Genomic DNA, 11,987 nt, shown 5'->3' on the forward strand with positions numbered 1-11,987 from the left:
TGGTGGACGCCGTCCAGTAGCGCATCCACTCAGCGCTCTGGGGTCTCACGCCCCCAGCAGGACGGGCACCAGCCAGCCGCCCGCCTTCTTCAGCAAGCTGACCGAGAGCAACTCAGCCATGGTCAAGTCCAAGAAGCAAGAGATCAACAAGAAGCTGCACACCCACAACCGGAACGAGCCGGAGTACAGTGAGAGCCGGGGGGGGGGGGGGGGGGGGAGCCAGGCCCTGCCCACAGCTGCCCACGGTGGGGGGGGGAGCCAGGCCCCACCCAGAGCTGCCCACGGGGGGAGGGGGAGCCAGGCCCCGCCCACAGCTGCCCACCACCCTTCCTTGACTCCAGGATCTGGTGCTACCTCCACCCATCCACCAGCCTCCTGTGGGTTCTTGTGACTCTTGTGGGGTGGGCGGGCCAGCACAGCATGCCGCCGGCCAAGATGGCCGGTGCACACACACACGCCCTTCCCCAGAGGCTCCTGCAGGGCAGCCCGCAGCTGACCAGGGCTGGTGTAGAACATTGTCCAAGGCCCTGCTCAGCCAGGAGCTCCAGAACCTGGCCCTGCAAGCATGGCCGCTCGTCCTGTGGGTGAGGCTCAGGCTCTCGCTCCACCCTGCCTTGTAGACCCTCTGGAAGGAGCTGGACCACCCAGGTCATGCCCTGTACTGGCCAGGACCACACAGGGTAGGTGAGGCTGTATCCTGGGATCTTCGGGCCATAGGCCTCACCCACTTGTTCCCCACCTCCAGATATTGGCCAGCCTGGGACAGAGATCTTCAACATGCCTGCCATCACCGGAGCAGGTACCGTCCCCCAGCCAGCCTGCCTCTGTGGGACGCGGGGTTCCTGTCCAGGTGGCAGCCCCAGGGGCTTGTCTGCGGCGAGCGCCTGCTCATGCCAGGCATCTGGAGGCCAAGTCAGGGCAGCCCCCTGTTTGAGGTCAGGGTCAGGACAGCTTCCCTGAAAACTGCAGCCAGTTGATCTGTTTTCTACAGAATCACATGCACAGGTGTGAGAAAGCTGAGTGCAAATCACTATTTCTTAAGCAGAAGCAGGAAAGATGTGGTGTTTGGGGGCTGGAGGGCTGCGGGGTGATAGGGGTGGGCCTTTGCGGCCCGCCCTCCGATGGAAGGCCGCGAGTCCAGCCCTGAGCCTTGCGGGCACTGGCAGGGCTGATGGGGGGCGCCTGAGAGAGCTTCCCGCAGGAGGACGCTCCTGGAATGTTCCAAATCTTGATGCAGGTGCTCCACACCAGGTGTACCTGTTTATAGAAAACCATGGGAGGGGCTGGGCAGGTGGCTCAGTGGAAGAGCGCTTGCCTCGCCTGCACGAGGCCCTGGGTTCAATTCCTCAGCACCACATAAGCAGAAAAAGCCAAAAGTGGTGCTGTAGCTGAAGTGGTGAGCGCTCGCCTTGAGCTGAAGAGCTGAGGGACAGCGCCCACGCCCAGAGCTCAGGCCCCATGGCAAAAAAGAAAATTATGGTGGCACAGTGAAGATGGGAGGCAGGCATGGTGAGACCCAGACCCAGTGCCGTAGGGTCATGGGTCATAACCCTTGAGGACAGGTCACAGCGCTCCCTGAGTGCTAGGGCCCTGGCACTGGCTGCAGCCATGGGCTGCTCTTGGGGATCTTTGTATTTTGGGGTGCTCCCGCTGTTGCCATTGTGTGCTTGCCTGATGCCCACAGCACAGCTGTTTTTGAAATACAGCTGGACTGGCCCACACACCACGCAAGATGCCGTTGTGAGGGGACCTGGGGAAGAGAAGTAGAGCCGGAGGCAGGCAGAGGGCAGGGCCAGACTTCACCCCAGGGGCCGGCGCAGGGCCCAGACTTCACCCCAGGGGCCGGCGCAGGGCTCAGAGACTGCACCCCCAACCGCAGGGCCCAGACTTCACCCCAGGGGCCGGCGCAGGGCCCAGAGCTTCACCCCAGGGGCCGGCGCAGGGCCCAGACTTCACCCCAGGGCCCGGCGCAGGGCCCAGAGCTTCACCCCAGCTGCCATACCAGCTGGTCAGCCCAGGCCCAGATCACAGACAGGATGGCCGGAGCATCCCCCGCGTGGCCTCCAGACCCTCCAGGGCTGCAGCCAGCAGGGGCCTCCAGCCCTTCAAACCCCAGGGGCCTGGATTTGAAAGCGTTCTGGCTAAAGAGACCCAGCTTTGCAAAAGTCCCCCAGACCAGCTGTGAGCGAAAGCAAGGGAAAGGAGCCCCGCAGAGCAGAGGCGGCCCAGGCCGCATGGGGGGTCCAAAGCGTGGTTGTCCTGTCTAGCCTGCCCTGCCCCCAGCTGCACATAACTGCATGGCTGCGTCCCCACCCCGCACCTCCGCACCTCTCTCTCTGGCTCCCGGCCTAGGGCCGGGCTGCGGTCCCCCCACACACACCCCCTGGCCCGCAGGCTCCAGCTCCACCTGTGTACCCCGGAGCCCGACTCCAAACGGGCTGCTTCCCATCCGGCCTGCCGCTTTATTTAAGGGTGCTTAAAAACCGGCCTCCGGCCAGGACTGAACACTGGGGCTTCTGACCTCCCGGTGCGCACAGAGGTGGTGGGGCCCAAGCGCAGGGGCACCGCGTTAGGAGCCCCGTCACCCCTTCGGGAGGGAAGGACGCAGAACCGTGTTGCTTTGCTGAAATGTGCTCACTGTGTATTTCTCTCTCCCCCCCTCCCCGCCCCCTCTGGCTCCCGCCCCTGTGTGTCGTCTGTCTGTCTCTCTCCCAGGCCTTATGACCTGTAGAAGCCAGGCGGTGCAGGAGCATGCGGGCACCAGCATGGGGCTGGAGGCCATTATTAGAAAGGCGCTCATGGGTAAATACGAGCAGTGGGAGGAGCCTCCGCCGCTGGGCACCGGTGCTTTTAACCCTCTCAATGCCAGTGCCAGCCTGCCCGCTGCCGCTCTGCCTGTAACCGCTGCTGACGGACGGAGCGACCCCACGCTCACCTCGCCAGGTCTGCAGGCCTCTCCCCGTCCGCCCGTCTGTCCGCGCCGTGTCATTAACCTCCCTCCCTGCGCGCCTCACCCTCCGGCTTTGGAGCTTGTGACTTGATTTTTGTGCTCGTTTCCTGTCGTGAGTTTGCTAATCAGAAGCTGGGCACCCTCCCCCCCCCCCCCCCCCCCCGCGCTGCCGCTCCCGGATACCGGCACCCTGCCCGCCCCTCCCCTGCTAGGCCCCAGCCATGATCCCCAGGGCTGGGCTAGGGGGGCCACCCACTGGGCAGAGGCAGCCCCCCCAGGCCTGCCTTGCATGCTAAGGCTGGACTGGGGCTGATAGGAGGAGGCCGGGGTCTGTGTGACCTCCAGAACCAGAGGGCCAGCCCCCCCGTCACCCAGGCCCCATCCGCCCCTCTCACGGGCAGGAGCCGAGCAGAGGATGCCTGGGCCCAGTGGTCCATCTGGACCCAGAGTCCCACAGAAGTTCTGTCTGTGGCAGCCCCAGTGCCATCCTGGGTGAAGCAGGTTCTGGTCCTAGGGGGCTGGGGTGGGGCGCAGCCCAGCTCCAAGCTGCACCGGGGCTCTGGCTGTCTGGTCGGCCTGGGCTGGGGTGTCATCGGGTTCTCAGCCCCTGCAGGCCCCGGGCGCAGATGCCCCCCCACCCAGTCCCTGGCCGCGCCCCTCTGCAGCCACCAATGCTGCCTCCCCCTCCCCCTGCAGGTGGTGGCGGGAAGGTCAAAGCCCCTGGCAGACCCGGCAGCCGCAAGGCTAAGTCCCCGGCCCCCGGCGCGGCATCGGGAGAGCGGCCGCCCTCCGTCTCCTCCGTGCACTCCGAGGGCGACTGCAACCGCCGCACGCCGCTCACCACGCGCGTGTGGGAGGACCGGCCCTCGTCCACAGGTGGGCCCTCGGCCCGCCCCAGCCTGGGCCTCGTGGGCGGGCCGCAGGCTGCAGGGAGAGGGAGGGGACAGGGGCGGGGCAGAAGTGGTGGATGGGGGGGAGGCGTGCTGGGGCCTGAGATGAAGCTAGGCCTTGTCTCTTGTCTGTGTCCCGCAGGTTCCACGCCCTTCCCCTACAACCCCCTGACCGTGCGGCTGCAGGCCGGAGTCATGGGCTCCCCGCCCCCACCGGGCCTCCCCGCCGGCCCCCAGCGCGCCTGGGACGGGGAGCCCCGGCCTCTGCTGTGCTCTCAGTACGAGACGCTGTCCGACAGCGAGTGACTTCCAGTGACTTCCGTGCAGCGCAAGTGGCGTGGGGCCGGCGCGTGCCTTGGAGCAGCCCGGAGCCGGCCTGCGCATCCGTCCACCGCCCGCCATCCGTCCACCGCGGCTCCTGCCTGTCTTAAGCCTTAACCAAGCCCCGCCCCGGGCTGGCCCTGCGCAGTGACCTTACTCAGGAGACGTTTGCCTGGTGCTCGGGACGGGAGGGAGGGGAGGCGGGGAGGCGGCAGGCCAGGGACCCAAGCCAGGACGACCACGCACCTCCATGCCACCGCCCGCCCTCCCCTCGATCTGGAACCAAAGTCTATACCGAGCTAGCGGCCCTGCCCCCTCGCGCTGCCCCACCCGCTTCCCGCTGGACCGGCGACACAGGCCCTGTCCCCCAGTGCTCTTGTCCACAGACCCCACAGGCGGCCCAGGCCGACCAGGCCCGAGTGCAGCAGGCTGGGTGCAGCCCGGGCCCGCAGGAGCCGAGGAGCTGTGCGGTGCGGCACGGGAGGGAGGCGGTGTAAACGACACATTGGTTTACAGGGTGTATTTTTGATACCTTCAGTGAATGAGTTCAGATGTTTTCCACGAGGAAGGATTTCCCCAGTATCACTGCTGTGCTTTCCCACCTCTGCTTGCCCTCCGGAGGCGGCCCCACGGCCCCGGGCGGAGGCCAGGGACCCCACGTCCTCCCTCCTTCCCTGGGTGGGATGAATTCATGCGTGATCTGTGGCCGCCATCGGCAGCGTGGTGGGGTCTTGTCATTCACACACATTGTTCTGATTAAAAACGGAATCATACTCGAGCCCCAGAGGCTGCTCTCTTCTGGCTGCTCTCCCGGTGAGCAGCGTCGGGTGGTGGTGGTGGCCTCAGCTGCCAGGGGCTCTGCCGGATGCGGGGCCACATGCAGGCTGGTGCTGCCCGGTCCCCAGCCAGTGCTGGCCTGCCTGCCTGTCTGCTTAGGCTTAATGCCCTGGGGCCGCGGGGCTGGCAAGGGAGAGCTGCTCACTCAGCTGGGGCTCCAAGTTGTGCATCCTGCCCAGCCCTTCCTGGTTCTGCAGAGGCCTGGGTGCGGGAGAGGAGGGCTGCAGCTCCCTGGGCCCTGGGCTCCTGTCGGGGTCAGGGCTGGGCCGGCTGCAGGGTGTCCAGCAGGGGGATGTGGGGCCAGCACGCGGGGAAGCCTCTGCTGCTGGGGGTTCTCAAGTTCTCCACTCACCTGTCTGCAGAGGCATCTCCCACGCGGCCTTTCAGACCCATTTGGCCTTGTTTCCCCCATTTACAAACGTGGACGCTCCTGGCCCCCCCCCCGCCCCCCCCCCCCCCCCCCCCCCCCCCCCCCCGCCTCCCGGCACAGTCTGTGCTGCCAAGTGCCGCCCTCCAGCCCTGCCTCTCCTCTCCGGCTGGCCTGAGACCTGCACCTGGCTGCCCTGCCGAGAGGTCACTGGCCGCGGTCAGCATGGCTTTGGGTCAGCAGCGTGTCGGGTGCCGCCGGAGGCTCGTCTGGAGCCTGGCACTGCGCTTGGCAGTTGCTTGCCGTGAGCCCTGCACCGGCGGGGAGCAGCGGGGCCTCCAGACGGGGCCAGGGGTCTGAGCTGGGGTCCGGGCCAGGCTGGGGGCGGGCTGTGGAGCCAAGCCTGATGCCCGCTGCCTCAGTTTCCCATCGGCACAGTGGGTGGGGACGCTGGTGTAGGAGGGGCCTCCCGTCCCTGCTGTGCCCCACTGGGGCCCAGGCCAGGCCCTCAGCTGGTGTCAGGAGCAAGGGCAGGGCCCGGGGGCTGGGCCTCGGGCTGCCGGGTCGCCTGTGCCCACGGGGACCTGGGATATTTTGTTTTTGCCAGTCCTGGGTCTTGAACTCGGCCCGGGCGCTGCCCCTGAGCTGCTGCTGCTCAAGGCGGGCGCTCTGCCCCGGGGGGTGGAGCCAGCGCCCGGGCGGGCTGGGCCGCGCTGCCCCGCAGCGTGAGGCCTCGGTGCGGGTGCGGGGGCACCGAGGGGGGCCGGGCCCCCTCCCCGACGCACAGGTCACCGCCAGCCGCCCGCCAGCCCGGAGGCAGAGTCCGACACCTTCCAGCCCGTGGGTCGCGCGTTTTATTGGGGTCACCGGGGCTCTGCGCGGCCGCAGGCCTGGCCGGACGCGGGGCGGGGTGGGGTGGGGCGGCCCCGGGGCGCGCGGGCCCTGCGGGGAGCCTCCGGGCCGGGCCGGGGCGTCAGGGCGCGGCGTCCCCCGCGTCCCCGGGCTGCAGCCGCAGGCTGGCGGCGAAGCAGCGGCGCGCACGGCCCAGGCCGCAGCGCAGCGTGGTGCGGAAGGAGCGGCGCGCGCGCTTGGGGAAGATGACGGTGGTGCAGCCGAAGCGCAGCGCGCGCGGCCGCGGCTCCAGGGTCAGCTGGCTGCGGTAGCGGCGCCACGAGCAGCCGGGCGCCGCCACGATGGTCTCGCTGTAGGCCGTGACCGTGGGCACCGGCGCGTAGAACACCTTGTCCCGGAAGCGCCGCTCGGAGGCGTAGGTGACCTCGGAGTTGCAGCTGCGGGGAGGGGTCGGGTCAGGAGGTCGGGTCGGCGCACCGCGCCTGGCCGAAGGCTCGCCCCGCGGAGCCGGCGGAAAGGCCGGAGCGGGGCCGCGGCCCCGAGCGGAGAGCGCCCGGCCGGGGTGGGCAGACCGGGCCGCGTCCGCCCCCCGCCCCCCGCGCGGGCCGAGGTTCTCTCCAGGGCCCCCAGAAGGCCCGCGGGGCCCGCCCCACTCACCGGATCTCGCGGGCGGGCTCGGGGTCCACCCGGATGCTCTCCCCGAAGAACACGGGCTGCAGCCGCGGCCTCGTCCCAGGCGCGGGGCTCGGGCGCAGGGCGGCCGGCTGCGGAGAGAGCCACGGTCGGCCACGGCCCCGCGCGGGCGCCGTGCCCACGGGTCCCAGGAAGGGGGCGGAGCGGCCCGCACCCTGGCCCGGCCCCTCCGCCCCGCACGGACCCGCGAGGAGGGCGGGCAGGGCGGGGGACCGGAGGACCAGGACCTCGCCCCACCCCGCTGCGGGCCCGGGCCAGCGTCCCGCCACCGCTCCTCCCGCCGGGGCTCCGGGGGCCCGGGAAGCTCAGGAACACACGCCCCGCCCCGATCAGGGGCGTCCGGGCCTGGGCTGACCTCCAGCACCCGGCCTGCCGGATGTGCTCGTCTGGCAGCGGGCAGCAAACGAGGCTCAATTCCCAGCCAGTGGAGCCGGAGTCGGAGCCCCGCTCCGCACGCACCGCGCTGTCCACACGGGGGCGCCACCGAGACGGCCCCGCCGCAAACACCCCGCCGTCCACACGGGGGCGCCACCGGGACGGCCCCGCCGCAAACACCCCGCCGTCCACACGGGGGCGCCACCGGGACGGCCCCGCCGCAAACACCCCGCCGTCCACACGGGGGCGCCACCGGGACGGCCCCGCCGCAAACACCCCGCCGTCCACACGGGGGCGCCACCGAGATCTACGAAGCTCCGGGACCCAGAATCAGACCCGAGGAGGGGGTGAGGCCACCGGCCACCCTCTGCTTCACCCCTGAGTTCCCGCGGCTCTGCAGCCTGCGGCTGGGGCAACGCCCCTCAGCCAAGGCCCGGCTGGCCCCTGCAAGATGCCCTCTACCGGACACTGCCCAGGGGCCCGCTGCCACGGCCCCTGCCCCACCGTCCGCGCGCGCACAAGGCCGCAGACGGGCTGGGCCTCCCCCGGGGCGCAGAGCTGTGGCGGCCCTCGGTGCCCTGCCCACCGCCACGCGCCTCCGCTCGTCCGTAGCCTCGGTGCGCGGCGGAGGCCTGCGCGCCAGGGCTGGGCACCGCGGGGCGCAGAGAGGCACCAGCAGGCGCAGGTGGTGGGCGCTGGCAGCTCTGGACACACCGACCCCCCCGCCAGGATCCCCCCAGCCGGCCTGGGCTCCGGAGCGGGCGGGGGCCAGGCAGGCTCGGAGAACCGAGTCCAGAGGCTGCAGGCCCCGGCGCTTGTCCGGGAGCTGCGCAGAGGAGGAACGAGAGGCCGGGCTGCCACGCGGCTCCCGGGGAGAGCTGGGCGGTAGGGGGGCCCCACCCTGTGTGGGGCGATGGGGCCCACGCAGCCCGAGCTCGCGGGGGGATGAGTGAAGGATCTGGACCTACCCCGGTGGGGGGGCCTGTCCTCCGTGCAGAGGCCCTGGGCCGCGGGCAGCGGACTCCAGGGGTCTAGGGCTGAGCCCTCACACCCACGCGTGTGCGCGGCCTGCCCGAGGCTACAGAGGCTGAGAGGGCATGGCTGGCCCGAGGCCGGGAGGCCAGCAGGGACGCGCCGGCCAGGCCGCGCCTCGGCCCCACGCGCTGCCACGCTGGGCCTTCGCTCCACGCAGGTGCCCCGTGGGTGGCACGTGGCTGTGACGGCCGCACCGTGAGCCAGGCCCGTCCACGGGGACACTGGGGGCCCCCCGGGCCCCTCCCCGCCTTCCTCTGCAGACTCCCGGCCCGCCCAGTCGGTCCCTCGCGCCTCCCTCTGCCTGGGCCCCGCAGCCGCCCCGCCCGTCGCCCTCCCCGCCTCCCTCTGCCTGGGCCCCGCAGCCGCCCCGTCCGACGCCCTCCCCGCCTCCCTCTGCCTGGGCCCCGCAGCCGGCCGGGCCCGGGCGCCGGGAAGCCACAGGTGCCGGAGTTCTTGGCGCTTCCACCGTCCAGTCACGTACCCTCTGCCCTCCACCTAGCTGTCTGTCCGTCGTTCGTCCGTCTGTCCTGCCTGCCTGCCTCTGCTTTTTGCTCGTGCCTGCTTTCGCCGTCCTAGATGAGAACTGGAGGCGAGGACGCGGGCGTCCCGGCTGAGCCCTCCCCCCTCCGCGGGGCGCCGCGGGCCGGTGCCTCCGGGGAGCCCTCAGTGGGGCCGGCTCTCCCGAGAGCTGGGAAGGGGAAGGGTCCCGAGCGGCCCGTCTCTCCGGTGCGCACCCCCGTGGGGCGGCACCTGGACACCCACAGGCCTTCCGGCGCGGCCCAGGCCACACGCGGACCTGAGGGCAGCGGAACAGGCCTGGCTGGTCCCTCACCCGCTAGAGGGTCCGGGGCCAGTACCTGCCACACACCCCATCCGCTAGGCAGGCGGGGAGACCCGCACCACACCTCAGCGCCGAGAGCAGCCGTGCACGGGGGTGTGCACCTGCAACCCCAGACGGATGGGAGGGTCGCAGGACTCATCTCCAACAAACACAGGGCCTGGAAGTGGAGCCCTGGCTCACGTGGTGGTGACAGCCTTCATTCTGCAGGAAGCTGAGAGTCAGCGCCTGGGCCCTGAGGTCAGCCCCGGCGCAGGGCCCCCCCCACACCTGAGGTCAGCCCCGGTGCAGGGCCCCCCCACACACACCTGAGGTCAGCCCCGGTGCAGGGCCCCCCCACACCTGAGGTCAGCCCCGGCGCAGGGCCCCCCCCCCACACACACACCTGAGGTCAGCCCCGGCGCAGGGCCCCCCCCACACACACACCTGAGGTCAGCCCCGGCGCAGGGCCCCCCCACACACACACCTGAGGTCAGCCTCTGTGCAGGGCCCCCCCACACACACCTGAGGTCAGCCCCGGTGCAGGGCCCCCCCACACCTGAGGTCAGCCCGGGCGCAGGGCCCCCCTCCCCCACACACACACCTGAGGTCAGCCCCGGCGCAGGGCCCCCCCCACACCTGAGGTCAGCCCCGGCGCAGGGCCCCCCCACACCTGAGGTCAGCCCTGGTGCAGGGCCCCCCCACACCTGAGGTCAGCCCCGGTGCAGGACCCCCCCCCACACACACCTGAGGTCAGCCTCTGTGCAGGGCCCCCCACACACACACCTGAGGTCAGCCCCGGCGCAGGGCCCCCCCCACACCTGAGGTCAGCCCCGGCGCAGGGCCCCCCCACACCTGAGGTCAGCCCTGGTGCAGGGCCCCCCCACACCTGAGGTCAGCCCCGGTGCAGGACCCCCCCCCACACACACCTGAGGTCAGCCTCTGTGCAGGGCCCCCCACACACACAAACCTGAGGTCAGCCCCGGCGCAGGGCCCCCCCCACACCTGAGGTCAGCCCCGGCGCAGGGCCCCCCCACACCTGAGGTCAGCCCTGGTGCAGGGCCCCCCCACACCTGAGGTCAGCCCCGGTGCAGGACCCCCCCCCACACACACCTGAGGTCAGCCTCTGTGCAGGGCCCCCCACACACACACCTGAGGTCAGCCCCGGCGCAGGGCCCCCCCACACACACACCTGAGGTCAGCCCCGGTGCAGGGCCCCCCCACACCTGAGGTCAGCCCCGGCGCAGGGCCCCCCCCACACACACCTGAGGTCAGCCCCGGTTCAGGGCCCCCCCCACACCTGAGGTCAGCCCCGGTGCAGGACCCCCCACACCTGAGGTCAGCCCCGGCGCAGGGCCCCCCCACACCTGAGGTCAGCCCCGGTGCAGGGCCCCCCCACACCTGAGGTCAGCCCCGGCGCAGGGCCCCCCTCCCCCACACACACACCTGAGGTCAGCCTCTGTGCAGGGCCCCCCACACACACACACCTGAGGTCAGCCCCGGCGCAGGACCCCCCAAGAAGTTATTACTGAGCCGCACAGAAGACAGTAACAGCATCGGGGTCAGGTTGGAGAGCGCGCCTGAGCCGGCCCTCGTGGCGGGACCAGCGTGGCTGCGCCTCTGCGGGATGCAGGGCGGTTCATGCGGGCCGAACCCGTGCGACACCGGGGGAAAGAAACCCGGGGCCCAGATCCGTGAGCGAGGCTGCGGCCCGGCCTCGTGCGGGGCCCGGGAAAGGCGCTTCCGGGCGCCAGAGGCCCGGCGGGCTCCACGCCGCGGCCTGTGGCCCCCTCGTCCACCGGCTGCCTCCCTCCCGCTGGCCCGGGGTCCCGTGCCCAGGTTCAAGGTCACGGCTTCCGGGTAAGAGCCGGTTCCGATCCGGGCCCCAGCGCAGCGGGCGCGGGGAGCTCGCGGAGGGGCTGCGCCCGAGCGGAGCCCGCCCCGCAGGGAGGCGGGGGCGCAGGCCGCCGTCTCCGCGGGCCCGGGGCCCCGCCACGGCTCCCCGCGCCCGCCGGCGTCCACGTCGACACCCCCGGCGCCCTCCGAGGCTCTCGGTCTGCGCTGCGTCCGGAGCCCCGCGGGGCCCGCGCTCGGGCGGAGGCGGGGACGGCGCGGGCACCGGGCGCAGCGACCACGGACCGGGGCTGGAGCCCGCCGGGCCGGCCCTCCCGCCCCGCCCGCCGGCCCGGGGTAGAGCCCGCCCCGCCCGCCCCCGACGGCCGCGGAGCCCCGCGGGAGCCGACCGGCCTGGAGAGCCCGGGAGGGGCCGCGGCCCGCGCGGGCGCCGCGGGGACCCCGCGTCCGCGCCCTTACCGCTCGGGCCTCGCCGGCCCCGGGGGCGTCCGAGGGGGCGCCGGGGCCCTCCGCGCCGGCGTCCAGGGCGCGGGGCGCCAGGGCGTAGAAGGGCGGGCTGGGGCTGGGGCTGGGCGGCAGCCCGGAGTCGGGGCTGTCCAGCAAGCCCTCGCGGCCCTGCGCCTTCGGGCCGTCCTCCGTGTCCTGCAGATGGAGGTGGCCCACCATGTCTGCGGGGCGCGGGGCGCGGGGCCCCGGCTCCTCGGGAGACCCCTCCACCGCGCTCCGGCCCGGGACAGGCCGCGGTGGGCGGCCGAGGGCAGCGCGGCCCGGACCTGCGGGCAGAGAAGGCGCCCCGCCGGCGCCCGCCCGCGTGCCGGCCCCGAGTCCCGATCGATCGGCCGCTCGCGGCTGCCTGCCGCGCGCTCCCCGGCCCGCGCCTCCTCCCCAGGCCCCGCCCCTCCGTGCCACGCCCCCGCAGACCACGCCCCCGGAAGCTCCGCCCCAGGAAAGACCACGCCCCCGAGGGCCAGCCCCGCCCCCGCTCAGAAGGCAGAG

At 72.1% G+C, this 11,987-nt stretch overlaps 2 protein-coding genes across 4 annotated transcripts in view; one reads left to right on the forward strand and one right to left on the reverse strand.

Annotated features, from left to right (window-relative positions):
- Ncor2 (nuclear receptor corepressor 2) overlaps positions 1-4,937 on the forward strand; it is a 99,611-nt gene extending 94,674 nt beyond the window's left edge. For 2 of the 3 annotated variants that reach the window (XM_042668992.1, XM_042668993.1), the window contains exons 44-48: positions 58-188; positions 746-799; positions 2,716-2,943; positions 3,647-3,826; positions 3,983-4,937. In XM_042668992.1, the coding sequence (XP_042524926.1) occupies positions 58-188; positions 746-799; positions 2,716-2,943; positions 3,647-3,826; positions 3,983-4,146 (757 nt within the window). In that variant the 3' untranslated portion in view covers positions 4,147-4,937. The remainder of the gene's footprint in view (positions 1-57; positions 189-745; positions 800-2,715; positions 2,944-3,646; positions 3,827-3,982) is intronic. The other variant, XM_042668994.1, reaches the window with a different exon arrangement.
- Positions 4,938-6,338: 1,401 nt separating this feature from the next.
- On the reverse strand, positions 6,339-11,690 carry LOC122098494 (refilin-A-like). The gene is made up of 3 exons (XM_042668942.1): positions 11,451-11,690; positions 6,875-6,981; positions 6,339-6,654 (listed from the first exon to the last, which is right to left on the reverse strand). Exons 1-3 carry the CDS (start codon positions 11,655-11,657, stop codon positions 6,339-6,341), a joined length of 630 nt encoding a protein of 209 aa, XP_042524876.1. The 5' UTR covers positions 11,658-11,690.
- Positions 11,691-11,987: the final 297 nt, after the last annotated feature.

This window comes from Dipodomys spectabilis, unplaced genomic scaffold (genome assembly GCF_019054845.1).
Source record: "Dipodomys spectabilis isolate Male_0828 unplaced genomic scaffold, ASM1905484v1 ptg000480l, whole genome shotgun sequence".
Lineage (NCBI taxonomy): Eukaryota > Metazoa > Chordata > Mammalia > Rodentia > Heteromyidae > Dipodomys > Dipodomys spectabilis.